We start from the raw sequence: 18,441 nt of genomic DNA, 5'->3' as shown, positions 1-18,441 counted from the left end.
AATTTTGCTGCCTACTGTTTTAGTGCTCTGTCTCTGGGTTTGAAAGGATGATAACATGGCTAACTGTGATCTAGGTATGGCCTGAGAAAGGAGGAAGCGGAGTCCTACGTTCTCTGTGACACCATTGGTTCCATTAGTAATCATCCGTGGAGAACAGAAGGTTTCCGAGTACTGGGCGACCATGAAAAACCCCTCCTCCTGCAGTCGCTGTGGAAACCCAGAGATGGTTTGGCAAGACGATTCGAAATCCAGAAGAGAAGTTCAGTAGAGGAGAAGACATCCAAAGAGAAGGATACCATCACTGCTGGTACGCTATAGCCACAAGGCAATAAGGAGTTATCGCTGCACACTATACCACATCCTGAACCAGGGTGCATGCCCTGGAATAGGAGTCTTCACCAGTAAATGAAGCATTGTCAGTGTTAAGCCCAGTTTTAAAGTTCTCACAGTAAAAATGTGGTTTGTTGGCACGTTGTTGTTCCAGTGAAAGTAGGCCAAGCCACATAGGCCAAGCTATATTTTAATAGGTCTACTATTTCTTTTTTTCCTTTCTTTTCAATTTCTGCTGCAAATTTGGGGATCACATTTGCTCTCAGTTCCATTAAAATGTTCTTTAAAACTTTAAATGTAATTGATGTCGCAGACACACTTGTTTAATTAGATTTCTTCCAGTGACACACCCTATCTTTTGTACTTCACTGCTTGCTGCAAAATGTTGTAAAAGATTTACACTGCTACAATATCTAATTGGCCTTACAAGGGATGATGTGACAGAAGAAAAACACCAGAACTTTCCACAGATACCTGACACAAACACTCCGTGGTACTGTAACAGCACTGGCTGGACTATTTTCTACAATCATTTCTACTAGGGGCCCCAGCTGTGGTTGACACAGCTGTGTTCGTAGTGTAAGACTGTGTCCTGTTATGTGTTTTGCTTTTATGAATGGCACAGCTTGTGATGGCCTTCTATCGGTGTCAGCTTGTAGATGCCTGCTGCGGGGGTGCCGTTTTTTCTTCTTTTTTTCCATGAGCTCTCTTTCTTTCCACTGAGGTCTGTTTCCTGTATGGTGCTTCTGTGTTCATCCTGGCATAAACACACCATGGACAAATGACCGAGGCTCACACACACCTCACCTTGCTTCAGGAAGAAAAAAAAGGGTGTTGCTCTATCACCACATTCCATTAGCCCTGAGCTCTGTATATTTTTACTGCAGCTCAGTTTGGATGTAGTTACAACGCTATTCCCAGCTCTCTTATTTGTTTATTCATCTCCCTCTCAGGTATCAATGCTCAGGCTCGTAAGCTGCAGAAGAGCCGCTCCAGAGTGACCTCCACCCTCATAGAGAAAACCATGAGCCGGAGCCAGAAACTGTGGAGGAGCAAAAGTGAGATGGACCTCTTAGAGACCAAACACGACACAGATCACGAAAAACGTGTCAAGGATGAAAGCGAGTGCCCGAATCAAACGTCAGTGCAAAGCTTTGAGCATCCAGAACAGAATCACATTCACAGCCTTGCAGCTCCCTCAGAGGGGGCCAAAACAGAGAACCTCTGTCCGTCAAGGCCGAGAGGCGAGCAGGAAGTAGAGGAGTCGGAGAGGGAGGAGACAGAGAGCAGCGACGATAACACCACACAGTACTCTATTCACCCTCCTCACGACTGTCCATACCTGCTACTGCTGCAGGGCTACAACCCCGCGCAGGTATCATATCCAAACACACGCTCTGCATCTGACCCCGAAAAGCAGTTTTCCAATCATATGTCAGCAGCAGTAGGAAACAGCAATGCCTGTCAGTGCTTTGGCTTTTTATACATGTTCGAGTGTTGAAATCGTCCATTTAAAGAGTTTAGTAGCGGGTGAGTGGTGTTTTTATATGATAAAAAAAAAACTAAAAAGACAATAGTGTACGTTTAGGGAATGGTCTATCTGATGTCAGTTTTATTTTTTCTGGCAATTTGCCTCTTCGGCCAATAGGACAAGACAGGAAACATGCAGAAAGTGATAATCAAACTGAAAAACTTTTGGTTACACTGTGTACTTTAGCTACTGTTTTATTTACCTCACCTTCAGAACCTTCAGCAACAACCAGGTCATTATTTATATGATCGCACTAAAAAGATGTAAACTAGCAGTGTATTTTACAGTGTCATTGCATTAGCATTACTGATGCACACAAGCTGAATTGGCATTAAAGTGTCATGACAATTCAGCTATTACATAAAGTTTATCTTTATAGTTAAGTAATCAATGCTTTAAAAGTTTCCCGGGGATAAAATTGTGAATTGTGCTCATGAAAGGTGAATCCCAAACTATATTTCAAGTTATTGTTACCACTTAACTTTGATGTCCTCTACTGCTACTGCCAGAGCTCCCTCATTTATTTGTTCTAAAAAGTTGCAATAGCTATCATATTATGTTTACAGAACCAGCAGCATAACAGTACACTACATACAGACCTAAAAAGTGTGTATGTGCAACATTTAAAAAAATGGTCCTGTTCATAATAACTACACATGTGTTTTTACTTACTGTGTGGAAGTTTGTCCCGGATGCTGAGTTTGGGTAACACTACCAACTGTTCACTCCCACAAAAGAAACAAAAACAAAAAATAATGGCAGACAACAGTATTGGCAAACTCATTTGGTTATTTCCCTTAAATTCTCTTCTTAGGCTTTGCCACTGTTGATCATCTGCATCTGTTTGGGACTTGAGCAATCTGCATTATTTTTATCCATATGCATGGCAAAGATGTAACACTCCTCATTTATCCTGGTCCTGGACCAGCATGATCACTACATTGACCCCCCCAAAGGGGCTCACCTCACACTTCCTAAATATAGCCTGTATGTATAAGATGGACAAGGCCACTGTGAGGTCACCCATTGGTTAGTGAGGTCTCATTCTGAAGCCTCAAGCAAAGCATTTTTCTTGTGTCCCTCTTGGAGCTTAAACCAGACAATTCATTTCGCTTTATATTGTAAGGTAGATCCTACAATAATACATACAGAGAAAAACCCAACAATCATATGACCCCCTATGAGCAAGCACTTTGGCGACAGTGGGAAGGAAAAACTCCCTTTTAACAGGAAGAAACCTCCAGCAGAACCAGGCTCAGGGAGGGGCGGGGCCATCTGCTGTGACTGATTGGGGTGAGAGAAGGAAGACAGGATAAAGACATGCAGTGGAAGAGAGACAGATAAATAACAACTATAATTCAGTTGAGAGAGGTCTGTTAACACACAGTGAGACAAGCCAGTAAAGAACTGTTAGGTAAATGTTTGGCAAGCTTCTCAAACCCTATAATGTTAACATCTTAAGATGTTTTGAATGGTAACACTTTCTAGGATTAGGATTAGGAAACTATACTTTTTTGCAGTTGGCCAGAATGGATCTTAACATTTTATCTTGTACTCATAGTTACATTTTCACTATAACAATGATTCTGTTTCCAGTGTTGGGGGTAACGGAATACATGTACCGGCATTACGTATTTAAAATACAAAATATGAGTAACTGTATACCATTACAGTTACTGTTTAAAAAGGTGGTTATCAGAGTACAGTTACTTTGCGAAATAAAGGGATTACACTGCGATCTTTTCCTGCTTCATATATTAGGCTATGCCCTCTCTATTTTTGGTAATTCCACGCCGGTGGAAATGCAAACAAAACACACATTGAGAGGCCCCGAGATTGAGTCTGTTTCTCAATCTCGGGGCCCATGCCACCTCTACTTGCGGCCCGCATAATGACGTGAAGAAATATTTTTTTAAAAGTATTATTCAAAAAATTATTTAATATGAAGGCAATAGGCAGAGTGTTACAGCCATAGCATGTATGGAACATGTAAATATAATAATAACCACTGCAGCCAAAAAGAGTGCCTGACAAACCCAGTTGTAAGTAAGCTATTTAGACTCGACTGTACACTGTGTTCGTGTTTTCCTCCAAAACAATAACTTCCGTTGGAGCAGCCTTTCAACGCCTCGCTCTGTCTCTCGTTAGCAAAGTTGACCCAGACAACAAAGTAAAGCTAGTTTTCGGCTACGAGCCCGACATGGAACCCGACATATTAGCCAGAGGTCTCTTTACTACGGTTCGCAGCCGCGGGCCTGTTTTATTTACGCGCCGAGTAATTTTCTATACGAAATCGCTGCATAAAGTGCAGCCTCAACTAATGTCCACCCTACTGTTACTCATTTTATATTAAGAGTATTCTGAATCCAAAGCATTCAGAATACGTTACTCTCATTGAGTAACACAATGGAATACGTTGCTGTCTTTTATGTCAACTGCTGAGCATGCTAACTTTTGACTGGAATAGGCAGTTTTAGCTTCAGTCTTTTAGCACCATGCAGTTTTCACCAGACAATTTAATGCGTTGTTAAGTTGAAATGCATTTATATAAAATTCATAGAACAAGAACTTGCTTTATCAGTTAGCTAGGTAGATTCTACACTTAAAAACCGCTATAGTCAGTCAGTAGCTCTGCCTCTGTTAGGTGTGGTTAGCTAAAACGATGAGGTATAATTTTTGGGCACGACTCAGCTAACGGTAAATTTAGACTGCTCTACAGTTTTAGCTGCATGTACGTTGTTTTCAGCTTCTTTAAAAAATATTTCCATATGCAAACCATTACATTTTAAAGTATAGTGTTACATGTGCTGTAAAATCCATTGTTTTCTTAAGTGAAAGTGAGAGGCAGCGGAAAGAATCATTATTGTGAAGGTCAGTGAACAGCACGTAGAAAAACTGTCAGTATAAAAACACTGTTCAGGAAACAGAAGAAGACAAGCCTGGCACTGCTTCCTGACTGATTACCAGTGGTTTTTTAACGGTGGCCAACAGCCGCACACACGCAGGCACACACACACATACACAGATTCTGCAGTGCTTTAGCTCTGCGTCACAGCTCTTTCCCAAAATACCCTTCATAAGAATATAATCATGTACCCCCAAGATATACTATTATAAAGGTTTAAAGAGTTTATTTGTGCATTAATTCAGCTTTAATCTGTCCAGTTGGAAAACACAAGCATCACAAGGGGAATGTCAAACATAATAATCTCTACACACTATGCTTGCCACTCACTGGGGCTAATAAAACATTGTTTGTCTAATCAGGCTTGGATCTAGATTTTAATTCCAGTACCTCCACATGATCAGACTGCTAAGCTTTGTTTGAGGGAGACTGTTACATAGCTGATGGTGGACTGACGTAATGCACTAAATTCAATCTTTCTTTTTGTTAGTGATTAACAAAAGGGCTAAAGTGTGTAGTTGTGTCTCCAGATCACAGCACTATCCATAAAATGAACTCAAGCATTACAAAAGCACTCATTACTCAGATTTGAGCCTTTTTTTTTATAACATTTTTTACAGACCAAACAAAGTCAAATGGATGCAGTCTGTTAACATGTTGCAGATATGTTGCTGATTAACCACAGACTGTGTATATAAGATCGATGTAGCCGACTTCACGTTACCCTTTGGTTTGTGAAGTTTGCAGCATGTGTCAGATCAGCATAGACAGAAGAAAATGATTCTTGAATGCAAACCTATTACTAGAAAGTCTAACAAGGACATTCAGGCGCTATTTAAGAAGCACCTTGAGCTGATGACAGAGTAACATCTGCAACATCTGTTCAACTTTAATTTTGACGCTATTCTTCAACCGCAACTAGACTGCTGCTGGCTCTTCAGTGATTGATATGCTTTCTTAAACTTGGGCAATCAGAATATGTATTTTTTCTTTTTTATTAAAGATACAGTGTGTAAAATCTTTTCTTATCCCTCCAAATTCCCACAGGAGCGCTCGCTGCCATGTATTTTTAATGAAGTCATTCCGAGTTTGTGAGAATGCATCAGTTTTTTAGAAGATGTACATATACACTAATCAATGTATATTTATGAGTACAACTGTCTTTTTTTCTACTAAATAATGTCAAAAGATTACTTACTGTACCTTTAAATTGTGCTCCCAAGTCTCTGCAATCAAGGTACAAAGAAATTAATCAGACAAAAATAAAAAAAATATATCAGTTTTTACCTTCTCTAAAATATAGGTTTAGCGTTAGCATTAATAGTAGTGTTCCACCTACGATGACTTAGACCTCAGAGGTCTGTCTGGAATGTCTATGGCATTCACACCAGTAGCAATTTGCTTTATTGCTGATGGTTGGTTGATAGCGGACATTCCAGACTTCGATTGCCTGGATAACTGGATAACCCTCAAATATATTTACAATCCTGTCATATGGTAATTAAAATATGGTTTGAGCTCAGTGACAGTCACTTCCGTTGCTCGCCTCAAAGTTCAGAAAAGTTGAACCCTACTGAAGTCACTGAATGTCACAGATTTTGTGTCAGCACAGATTTCCATGTTGGCCTTGCCTGTGTGGACACACCTTTCTGTTACTAAATGCTGTTTTTTTTTACCACTGTTTATACTCAAGTACAGCATGCTAGCATTCACTGTGCAGACACTTGTCATTGAATTGTATTAAGCAGATCTTTGCATTCTTGTTTTTTAGCTTTCCTACTATCACTAAATCCTCTTCAGGCAACCATTCATAGGCTATATTAGAAGTATTGGAACCTGTCACTGGGTCATTGTGCAAGTTCTGATTTGAACCAAAACTATGATCCATTCTAAAGCTTTTGGTGCTTAAACACAGCATGTCTTTATACTGTCTTCCTTCTCTCACCTGAACCGGTCACCATCTTAACCAGGCTCATGGAGGGGGGGCCCCTCCATGAGCCTGGTTAAGATGGAGGTTTCTTCCTGTTAAAAGGGAGTTTTTAGTTCCCACTGTTGCCAAAGTGCTTGCTCATAGGGGGTCATATGATTGTTGGGTTTTTCTCTGTATGTATTATTGTAGGGTCTACCTTACAATACAGAGCGCCTTGAGGCGACCGTTGTTGTGATTTGGCGCTGTATGAATAAAATTGAATAGAATTGAATTAAACCAAGTAGATCTGGAAGTTAAATGTAATCAAAGAAGCAGGTAAAACCAAAACAATAATACCAAAGTAAAAAATAAAATAAAAATCTCACATGGGAGGTCAGGTAATCATAATGCTTCTTTATATACTAAAAGAAATTCTTTGAGCATGCCTGAACAAAGCACCAGCAGACAACGGCACTGTACAGGGTGGAATACATTTGAGAGAAGATGAGATATAGTGAACTCTTGGTGATTGTTTGGTAACTTGTCATTTATTTCTTCACTCAGGACTTTGTCATCTACCTCCTTGCCAGCCCAAATATTGTTGTTGGTCAACAAAGCGGTCACAAGGAAGGGTCAAAGGCTGATATCCTTCTCTTTGCCGCTGATATTCTTCCGAGACACTGCTACTTCCTTCGCCACAGCGCCGTTGCACCCACCGTTCTCTGCCCGCGTCAGGATGCCGTGGTCACTAAGAATGGAAAAGGGCTGAGAAATGAGGAACCGCTTTGCTCTGGTGATATTATTGGGTTGGGACAGCACTACTTGTTTCTTTTCAAAGACCCTCTAGCTTCAATGCACAAGGTAACGGCACAAGAACCAAAATCTTTTACTTTTAATCAATTTGGATTTTTTCTTAAGTGCAAATCCTGCTTCATGTTTCATGTTTCTTGTTTCTTTCTGGAAAATAAAGGAAGTGATCAGTGATGCTCTTGAACCCAGCCTGTCTGCCGCCTCCTGGACTCTAGGTCACACCACTTCTGCAACTACAAGCGAAAAGATCCTCTGTAGCACCTGCATCACCTACCAGAGCCCAAACTGCAAACTGCCCTTGAGCGGAGGGCCTCCATTTCTAAAATCACCTGAAGGCCACAGTCTGACTCTTACCTATGCAGCTGAAGACGAGGACATTATTGTGAAGGAGATTGTTGCTATGGGGAGCAGTAGCAGCATCAGTGGTAGACCACCATTGACTGTTGCATTCCTGTTGTGCATGTGTGTTCAGTATTCATCAGTTTGTCTTCAAACGTCAGACCTACGCAGGCTTCTGCTGCGTATTGCAAGTGGAGTTCAGAGTGCCATGTGGGTGAGTTGTAGTAACAGACATAAGGAGCTCGGCCACATTTTAAAGTGGAGCATAACAACAACAAGCAAAAAAAGTTGCTCCAGATGTGTTCAATGTCAGGAAATCAGAGATTTCATGTTTAAAAAAGGATGTGCACAGGTTAATATTTAAAGAGATCCATAGCTGGTCGCCATGATGTGCTTACAGTCTTTTTCAATCATCTGCTTCACTGCTAACCAAAGGAGAGGTCACTTTCAAGTGTTGCTGAGTGCATCCAGCACGAGCACACCGAGACCAAAGAGAAAATGTCTGCAGGGAGAAAATCAGGCTTAAAATTCTGTTCCAAAAGTTAATTTCCCAAAGCAGAACTTTCTTCAGGGAATCATTTCTTAGGAACTCAAACTGCTGTTCACTGTAGCAACCAAGGACTGAATTACTAAATTAAGTTACTATCTGAAGAACAGAGAAATACTGTGTTATATCCCCCAGATGGCTCTGGCTTACAATTTTACCTATTGCTATTTTAAGTCACTCCAAAACTTTTAATCTTGTCGTGCAGGAGCAGACCAAGGAGCTGGCTGCAGTTCAGCCTGAAGTGTAAGCAGAGCTTTCTTTATTTCCCCGACACTAATTATATTACAGTTCACAGAGAACACTGCACAGCTTTCCTCCTGTGTTGCAGTCTCAGGTGCGAAGGTTCAAACCCAGAAGACCCCACTCTTCTCTGCCTTCAAGAGCTGATCCCTGGACTGCACCCCCTAGTGGTGTGGATGTCAAACAGCCTGGAGCTGCTGCAGCTCATTCAGCACCAGCTGCCTCTTATTCTGGAGTGGAGAGCCCGAGAAGAGGAGGAACAAAAGGAGGAACCAGAGAAGGAAGATGATGAGAGCAAGGAAGTAAAGAACTTGGGTTAGTTGTTTAGGTGCTGTAGAGAGCATGTAACCATGATAATAATGAAAGAGGAGCTATTCTGTTTGTTTCCAACTCCGGATTTTTATTCTTGATCTCTGCTGGCATAATTTAAAATTCATCATATTCCTTATTTATCTTATGCTGGGCAGTAGTGCAACCAAACAGTGCAACATTATGAAGCACAGTCCACATTTCCAACCATATGATTACATGACATTTATGCGTTTCTGAATGTATACCTTTCAGTATTGTTAGAGCTTCTGATGTCCTGCGTCCGTTCAGCCAGCGAAGAGACGATAGCTGTCCTAGAGGAGGTCATCATGCTCGCCTTTCAGCAGTGTGTGTACTACTTCACTAAGGTAACAGACTACTATCAAGGAAGTGACTCAGTGGTGCGGTTTACAAATTGCTGATTACATATGTCCTTGGTTTAACTGGAAGGAAACGATCTGACCTGCATAGACAACTTGTAGATCATCTGGTCCACCCATTGCAAATGGCTGAGAATAAAGAGCTTAGTTAGCATTCCAGTAGCTTTCTAGCAGACAGAGCAGCAATGCTGCCAGACCACACTGAGTGCATTGTGACATGGGAGAGAGGCGGGACACCAAGGGCCTTTGTGTGTGTGTGTGTGTGTGTGTGTGTGTGTGTGTGTGTGTGTGTGTGTGTGTGTGTGTTAGCAAGGAACCATTTCTTTCAACTTTTTATTTGTAGAGAAAGGACTTTGTGCACATATTCTCATGCTAACAAAGTTTCAAATGTCTGTATGATGTGACAGTTGTACTAATGAAGTAATGAAGACCTACTTTTTTTGCACCCTTTTAGCTTCTTTTTTTTTGGTTTTCAAGCTTTGTAGCTTTTCTCTTCTTTTTTTACTCTTTCTTTCTTCCTTCTTAGTTTGGATGTTTCTTGCCAGTGAAAACACACTGTATTCCAGTAAGTTAGCACCTTGTTAGTAAACTATGATTCCACCTTGAGCAATAAAAAGGCCAGGTTTCCCAAAGGCAAAAAAAAGAATTATTAATTCAAATATACAAGTGAAATGTCTGTATTGGTATATGGTTGTCTAATTTTTCTAGAAGTTTAAGAGTTAGTCAAGCTCCTTTCCATTATTTATGCTAAGCTAGGCTAGTTGTCTCCTTGTTCTAGGTCCAATTTTAGTTCCTAGACTAAAGACTGATGTTCATACTTATCTCACAGTAGGAAAACTAGTAAGCACATTTTGCCAAGTTCCTGACACTAAAGGTAAATCATTTACAGTTCTTAGTCTGTATGTTTGTATTGATTTATGTTGTGCTTTATTCACACAGTGTTCCTTGGGAAAAGAGAAAAAACATATTTTATTGTAGCCACAGTATCCAGTTGTGCACTTTCACTAAAGCGCCACACCCATGGAGCTCTGCCCAGGAAAGATTCAGATAAATTTCTAGTTAAGTGTGTGGGTGTGGGTGAAAATAGCATCCAAAAAAAATTAATCAGGAGACTGTCCTATTTTGGAGTCATACAGTTACATCTTTAAGCTGATAGTTGATATGGAAGTCTCCTCTTCCAGTTACCGTGATGCTTCAAACGAACAATGCAGATTTAAAGAGTTCTGTCTTTTCAAGTATTAGGCCACATCCAAGACATCATTAGCAAATGACATTAGCCAGCCTGACATGCTGACATGTTAAAGATAGAAAAACAGAGGTCTCACATAAATTCTGGCAGCTGCAATTTTCTTTTCTTAAACAATTTTCCTGTGAAGGAAGGAACTCAGTAATATGACCCTGGTTCTTTAAAGAGGAAAAGTGTTGGAGGATATGGTCTAGATACCTGCCTACAGATAGTAATTTCTAACATGATGCATAATTTTACCTTTTAGAAAATGTAATGTTCAGCTGGTTCACCTTAACTTCTCTCCTGCACCGTTTTGCTTATAAAATACTTTATTGGAGTATATCCAATCAACTGGTAATATTTATAATTTCCTTTTCATTGTCAGTTAGTTATCTCTACAAAACAATTTACAAATTAGAGCAACTAATAGTTCGTTCGGCTGTGTTATATAATGGTACAGCAGATCATGAAGAACTTCAGGGGACACAGGAAAGCACCAGTTGTCCCAGTTTTGACCAGATATTAAATGTTAACAGGGTATTACAACAAACTGCCACCTTCTCCACCAAAATACTGTTGCTGTTGGTTTTTTTTATCCATCTTGTACAGCGTCACTTGCGGTGAACTTAAAATTGCTGAAGGAAGATAGATTGATTGGTAAAGTCAAGTACAGTTAATCTCTGGCTCTCTTCCACTGCATGTCTTTATCCTGTCTTCCTTCTCTCACTCCAACCGGTCGCAGCAGATGGCCCCGCCCCTCCCTGAGCCTGGTTCTGCTGGAGGTTTCTTCCTGTTAAAAGGGAGTTTTTCCTTCCCACTGTCGCCAAAGTGCTTGCTCATAGAGGGTCATATGATTGTTGGGTTTTTCTCTGTATGTATTATTGTAGGGTCTACCTTACAATATAAAACGCCTTAAGACAACTGTTGTTGTGATTTGGTGCTGTATAAATAAAATTGAATTGAATTAAACCACGTAGATCTTATTTTAACTGAATGTATCTTTTAAAACTTTATTTTATTGTAATCTATTCTATGAATCGTTCATGAGCCAAGGATGGGTTAATGTGAGGTATTATTTGTGCTGCATAATCTTGATTACTAGACAAAAGAGAAGAGGATAAAGTTATTTCTCTGCTGTTTGGGCAGATTGAACTCGCTTTCTTCTCACATAGTCTTCTTTGATTTTTGCTTTTTTCTGGTCTTGTCCTGTTAATCCAGGCATGTTTTGTCATCCATCATGAACGCCACAACTTAGAAAGCTCAGAGCCATGAGGCCTGTGGTGTGACCACTGTTAGTCTACAGTAGCGTTTTATGTAGTGTAGCTTGTCTGAGGCAGTATAAAGTTATATTAAATCCTGACAGGTTGCTCCACAAGGTGACCCAGGAAAAACCTCTTGTTTGATAACATTATAACTCCTCCTAGATCACAGCAAATTCAGCTTTAAATCTCAGCAGACATGCTAAAAGTTTCTTAAATCTCTGTTTATTTAGGAGTTTTTCATGGCTTTCCATCTGATGTGAGGGTTATTGCTGCGGGATGGAAAACAAAAGGCGCCACTGGTGAGCAGCTATTGCAGCTGAAGACATGTCGTGATGAATAAAGGCGTACTTTAACAGGCTTGTGGGCAGACTGCGTGTTTACGTGTTCGTCACAATGAATGCAGTTTTATGTTTTTTTACCCCAGGCTAATACGTGCCATGGATGCATGTGGTAATCCCAGAATCCAGTGCTGCTGAGTGAATAAATCCTCTCTGCCCTGATTCCACTGAGAGATATTTTCCAACCAGCAACATTTGCAAGATTATTTGCTTTATTGTTCAGCCATTTCCAGCGTCTTATGTGCAGTGGGATCCGTGGTCGTTACGTTCTCCTGTTCATGTTCGGCCTTTCCTAGCTTCAGAGCGTTAGTGAAAGTAAACTGATCTCCTCAGGGTGGATTGCTTCAAAACCCTTCACTCAGCAGTTCTTTTTGCAGTGCAATGCCAAGCCCACACGAGCCATATTCAGCTTTTTAGGAATGTGATCTATGGCTGGAGTTGGCCTCGGATGCTTGGTGGGTCTAAGAGTGAGATCGGAGAGGAAGGGAGATGTCTGTGTACAATTAGCCTGAACAAAGCGGCCGTTGTCCGGGCTCGCCCTGAAGAACACCAAGGGCCTTTCACTGAAAGGAAGGAAATGTTAAAAACATTATGTCTTTTTTATTTCTGCGAGCACTGGTTGGGTCTACCCAGTCTTCTATCAGCTATGTTATAGTGTGAGACAGACACGCCAGGAAATTGTGGGTGGTCTGAATTCTAGGTTAGGGGGTTACGTGTTTTATTTTATCCTGCTAATCAGAACATACACCACACAAAGTTAACTTTTCCAACCTCAAATTGACCCACAGGAATTATCAACAATTGCCAGCTCCACATCAAAACTGAGTGACTCTAAGCTGCACATTTGTTTTCTGTCTCACAAGGTCCTTTACCCACTCCTGCCAGGACTTTTGGATTGCAATCCGTTCAGGGAAAATTCTGACCTGAGTACAGCCAGTGAAAGCGCTCAGGTCCTGGGTAGCGGAGGACTGCAGGTCCCTGGGGAGATCCAGCAGGTGGTGGAGGTTTTGACCGAGTGCCTGACACTAGTCTCCGACTGCCAGGTTCACCCGGAGATTTCCTCTCAGCTCATCAGCTACCTCTTCTACTTCATCAATGCATCACTCTTCAACTCACTCATGGAGAGAGGTACGCTGGTTGCTTGGGGTGTTCCAGTGTCTGTATCATAGACTATATTAAAGATGGATGTAGCCACTGTTTGCTGCATTAACCTTTGAGAGGTTTTTTTAGGCAAGGTGACCATATTTGGATAAGAGAAAGGAATGCTCAGTGACGAGTTAGAAAAGTGCATTCATAGGCTGCATCAGTCTAACCCACAGACAAAGATACCTAATAATTAATATTAGCACATAAATACCACTAAATAAAAGAAGTACAAACCCCTTAGATATTTAGATATATTTGGATAACCTGGAAACTGGTACATTCTTGTTCAGTCTATTATCAGGATAACTAATGTCAAATATTTTGAAGCATTTTCTAAATTACGCTTGAATTTCAAATGCCACTAGAACATAAAAAAACCTGCATGTACAGAATTACTGGTCAAATTTGTAACGTCTGGTTAGCCAGTTACGACCTTTAACCCTCTGAGGTTTAAAGCCTGATTTAGACTTCTGTGCTGAATCTTTGTAGAAGCTACAATGTAATCTACTGTAAGTCAGCAACACTGTTGCCAGCATTTATGTGGGTGCTTGTGGGAATGCTGGGAATTTTTTCCCTCCTGGGTCCCCACTATGTGTTGTGGTCAGAATTTTTTAGGGGCAAACATATTTGTCCGTCAAGTTTTTCCACATCATTGTACATTCCCTCACATCCATTCCCGTAGTTTCATCAATCTCGCTTCAGGAACTTGCTGACATTTGTGACTCCTTGTGCTGATGCTGCGATTATTATTCCTTATATTGACAATGACTGTTACCCTTGCACTGATGAATTCAAAATCTGCAGTGAAACAGTAGCATAGGTCGAATCGATGATACAGAACAGGCCAATCACAGTCGCTGCGGGTTGCCTTAACGCAGCTTGTTGTTAAATTTATAGAGAAGTGCACGTCCAATTACGCCGTAAGCTGCCTGCAGTGTTTCACAGGGGTTTGTGGTTAATAATTATGTAAGTAAGTAAAGTTTACTTACAGGGTACTTTTTTTTTAGACAAAAACAGGTCACAAATTACTTTGCAGAGATATTAAAAAACAAGGTCAAAATGAACACACCTTAGTCATGAGGATAACACAAAACGCAAAAACAGTAGAGCACTATCTAATTATAATTACAGTATGTCGTTATGTTTTTATTTATTTACTCTGCAAAGTCTCTGCTTTCAGGGAACCAATTATTCCAACCGACGCAGACCAAAAACTATGTTTTAAGAAAAAACTGTTTACTACAAGCACGTCACACCACAGACATCACACCAGTTTAGGATTAACATAACGTCCATGCTGATGGATGTCAAGATCCCCGATTGTGCTTCGGTAAGAAGCACAATTTGGTTTGTGGTGTGATGCACACGTAGTAACCTGTTATGTTGTAAACTGTTTGGCTGTGCTTGGAAAAGAAAGACAAATTTACTGCATAAAATATCGTAACTTGCAGACCTCTGCTTTGCCAGCTGATTGCTTGGTTTCGGACACCAGCTTTTCAGTCTGGTAACTCAAGCAGGCTCTCCTCCACACAGTCCTCATTTATAAAATGCTTGGACCCCAAACGTTATAGCTGGCAGGTGGATTTTCCAATTTCAGTACAGGTAGCTAAACAAGGAAATCCACTTACTGCTTAAGAGACAGAGACTGAAAGTGGACACTATATCTTTGGTTGCTTAGAATAAAACTCATTGTTGTAGACAGAGGCAGCACAAAAGTAACCCCCCTTAGACTGCCTTTTCTCCTTGATTTTCACTGGGTTATTGGTTCTGTCACTAGTTAGTTAACATAAACTTAAAAATGTCTGTGAGCTGCAACCAACCAACCCGGTGACATTATGTTCTGTACTGGCACAAGATGGCGCTAAACATGTTCTAAAAACTATTAAGGCTTATTTCTTAAATCCAGCCTCACAGACTGTGTTAAACATATGGCAGCTTTTAAAAGCAGGGCTCCATAGTGTAAATTAGCCTTTATAAATGTAGAGTGTTAAAGTCTGGAACATTTTTTCTTGACATGCATTAAATGACCTTAGAGAAATCTCAGTAGCTTTCACTTTTTATCCAAATCACAAAATCTTTTAGTAGTTTCACATAGTTGCCTTCAAGTTCTTTCAACACATTTTTGCTGGTTCGAGCGTCGTCTTTCCTGATAGTCTCAGCTGACAAGTAGTAAAAAGTGAAGTGGATAATTTTATAGGTCAGCAGAATCATTTCACCTTTTCAGGTCTTCACAGTTTATACCACGACTACTTCTCAGTCTTTCGTCTACTAGTGAATTATCCTCATCAGTCACAAGAAGATCAGATTGTTACTATTAAATGGGAAAACTGTGTGAGTGTTCTGCCCTAACTTTGTAATAACATTTACACTGAGTCACATTTGTCATGAATTTCTTTGCACTTCATCTTTTCTTCTATACTGGCACAGAGATTGTGATGCATCATGTATGGCTTAAACTTACAGCGTGTTTGGCATCTTTTCCCGTATATCTCTTGGCTCATAATTAAGTTCTTAAGGCCTGAACGTTTATGTACTAACAGAAGTTACATTTAGCTGTAACTGCCCTGCCCTCTAGTGGCCATCAAGAGATTTAGCAGTGGCTGCAGAACTTGTTCACTTGTCTCCTTTGTATTTCTTCTGAAGTATGAAGGTGCCGACTTAAACCGAAGTGCTTCTACTGTGGGAAATTAACAATATGCAATAAAGATAGCAGTTGTCTGTTTCTTATAATTCAACAAACAAATGAAAGAGCTAAACATACCCAACTGTAATAACCATAAATCAATAGGTTACAGCAGGTTTTTACCAACATAAAGAGAAGTTGAGATTTCTACATTTTCAGTTATCATATTGGCTAAAATATAACCATGTGTGTAAGTAATTAATACAAGAGTTAAAAAAAACATTTTAAAAGAATCATATAACAAACTCATTAAACCTTCTAAATAACCCTACCCCCCAAAAATTGGGAGAGGTTGACAGGGATGTCAAAGGTCCTTAAACTATCAGCAGGACTGATACCTGCTCCTTTGTGGAAGGAGGAACAGCAGGAGCACTGCAAGAACTACAAAATGACCTCCACCATGTTGCATCTCACACTGTCCAGGGGCTCAGTGATGCCCAAGTCCAGAACTGGAAGGAGATCCCCCAGGAAACCATCTTCAGCTCATTAGGAGGATGCCCCAATTCTGAGCTGTGCATATATAGTTGGGAGACTAATATCTAAACTTACTGTACATTATACATTAGTACATAAAACATGTTTAATACTGTTGTGCACACAGGATCTGAGCCAGGGTTCTATCAGTGGTCCAGAGGTGTGCGAATACGAGCCAATCTTGACCTGCTCCTTGACTGGGCCCATGCAGCCGGACTGGGAGAATTAGCCTTGGAGCACACACACACACTCTCATCGGCTGTCAATCTGCTGGCAACGCCTAGAAAGAATTTACTGCAGGTAAAGCACACGATGTTGATTTTGTTGATTTTCCATGCGAACAGCCCAGGAGAATTTCAAGCTGCTCTTTAACACTCTGACGCTGGTCTCTCAATCTCCCGTTGGAGAGCCGCGAGCCTCCCCATGATGGTATCAAACTTCTGTTCCATGGTGTTATCATTCTTTTGATTCTGAGACCTCACAACTGCAGTGATCCGTTCCGCGATGTGTTCCAACTTTCGCTCAAGGGTCTCATTTTGAGCAGGCCTCTCTCTGATGTATCCCCCCATACGCTCAATGGTCTTGTTTTGAGCCTTCACAGCAGCTGTAAGCGTCTCCAAGGTGTTAACCATGCTGCGTTCGTTGTGAGAGGTCGCGCCTCGTCCCATCGCTTCGATTCCAGCGGGCAGCCTTGGGGGGGTTTGAACAGCCGGTTCCGCTCTCTTATTTCTCCGATAAACCAGGGCCAAGCCAGCTCCGATCAGCAAGAACCCTGTTATCATGGTTCCGAATAGGTAGATATCTTCAGCGTCCTCGATCGACAGTCCCGCCAGGCACATGACCCTCCAGTTCTGCCACCCGTCCATCGTGTATCCGGCAGGGAAAGTCCCTCCAGGGCACTCGGGCTCTCCCGAGCCCAGACTCCTCGTTGAGAAAAGGGTGTCAATAGCATTCAGAGACCAGTTGATCAAATCCATAATTCTCTTTTAGGTTTTAGAGAACGACAGTGAGAGACTGTTCCAGGGAAAGTAATGCACACGAGACAAGACGAGGACAAGAGGCTAAGCAGGGAAGATAAGGGTAAGGAGGAGAGGAGAAAAAGTGCAACCGCCTTCGCTGAGAGCCAACGGACATTCTAGGTCCCTACTCCCACCTTTGGTCACAATCTCGGGGTAGTGACCCAAAGAATGAGATGCAAGCGTCAGAAATGAACTATCTCTGAAGGGTGGCTGGCATCTCCCTTAGAGATAGGGTGAGGAGCACATGCATCCAGAAGGGGCTTAGAGTAGAGGTGTTACTCCTCCACATCAAAATGAACCAGTTGAGGTGGTTTGGGTTAGCATGCTTCTTGGGCGCCTCCTTGGTGAGGTGTTCTGGAATCTCCTACCGGCAGGAGGCCATGGGCAGACCCAGGACACCATGGAATTATGATATCTCTCAGCTGGCCTGGGAACGCCTCTGTGTTTCCCTGGAAATGAGCTACAGGAGCTGGCTAGAGGGAGGGAGGTCTGGGCTCCTCTGCTTAGGCTGTTGCCCGGCCCAGATAAGTGGAAGAGAAGGGATGGATGGATGGTTTGATGATGTTTCTCGTTCCAGCATTTAACTGACATACTGCACTTAGCCTAAAGGCATCTACTTGCTTGCCCTGTGTTTGCTTAACATCATATTTAAACATGAACTAATTCAACAAAGTGCTGGAAACATTTCTTAGAAATTTTGGTCCATAGCGATGTGATAGCATCCCACAGTTGCTGAAGATTTGTTTGTTGTGAAAAATGACATTCCCCAACCGAAAACATTTCAGACCAAAGTCTTTCTTGATGGATAGACAGCTCAACTGCTGCTCAGGAAGTAGAGTGGGTGGTCTGATATTTGGAAGGTCATTCCCGTCTACATATTGAAGTGTCCTTGGGAAGTATACTAAACCCTGATTCAACAGTCTGTGTGCAGTTGATAAATTTCCTAGTTCTGTTTAAACCTGTGGATGAATGTGGGTAGTTCATCAAGTTC

The 18,441-nt window shown here is 41.3% G+C and overlaps 1 protein-coding gene across 4 annotated transcripts in view; it reads left to right on the top strand.

The window, feature by feature from the left end:
• The window catches only part of radil2b (Ras association and DIL domains 2b), a 34,973-nt gene that overhangs the window by 8,969 nt on the left and 7,563 nt on the right, over positions 1 to 18,441 (top strand). For all 4 annotated transcript variants that reach the window (XM_076887227.1, XM_076887226.1, XM_014410979.4 and 1 more), the window contains exons 4-12: positions 75 to 307; positions 1,284 to 1,705; positions 7,240 to 7,536; positions 7,646 to 8,038; positions 8,577 to 8,614; positions 8,700 to 8,926; positions 9,176 to 9,288; positions 12,992 to 13,256; positions 16,559 to 16,731. In XM_076887227.1, coding sequence (XP_076743342.1) covers positions 75 to 307; positions 1,284 to 1,705; positions 7,240 to 7,536; positions 7,646 to 8,038; positions 8,577 to 8,614; positions 8,700 to 8,926; positions 9,176 to 9,288; positions 12,992 to 13,256; positions 16,559 to 16,731 — 2,161 coding nt within the window. The remainder of the gene's footprint in view (positions 1 to 74; positions 308 to 1,283; positions 1,706 to 7,239; positions 7,537 to 7,645; positions 8,039 to 8,576; positions 8,615 to 8,699; positions 8,927 to 9,175; positions 9,289 to 12,991; positions 13,257 to 16,558; positions 16,732 to 18,441) is intronic.

The sequence above is a fragment of the Maylandia zebra genome, linkage group LG8 (assembly GCF_041146795.1).
Source record: "Maylandia zebra isolate NMK-2024a linkage group LG8, Mzebra_GT3a, whole genome shotgun sequence".
NCBI lineage: Eukaryota > Metazoa > Chordata > Actinopteri > Cichliformes > Cichlidae > Maylandia > Maylandia zebra.
Note: the sequence above shows the minus strand (reverse complement) of the source record. Positions and strands in the feature narration are given on the sequence as shown.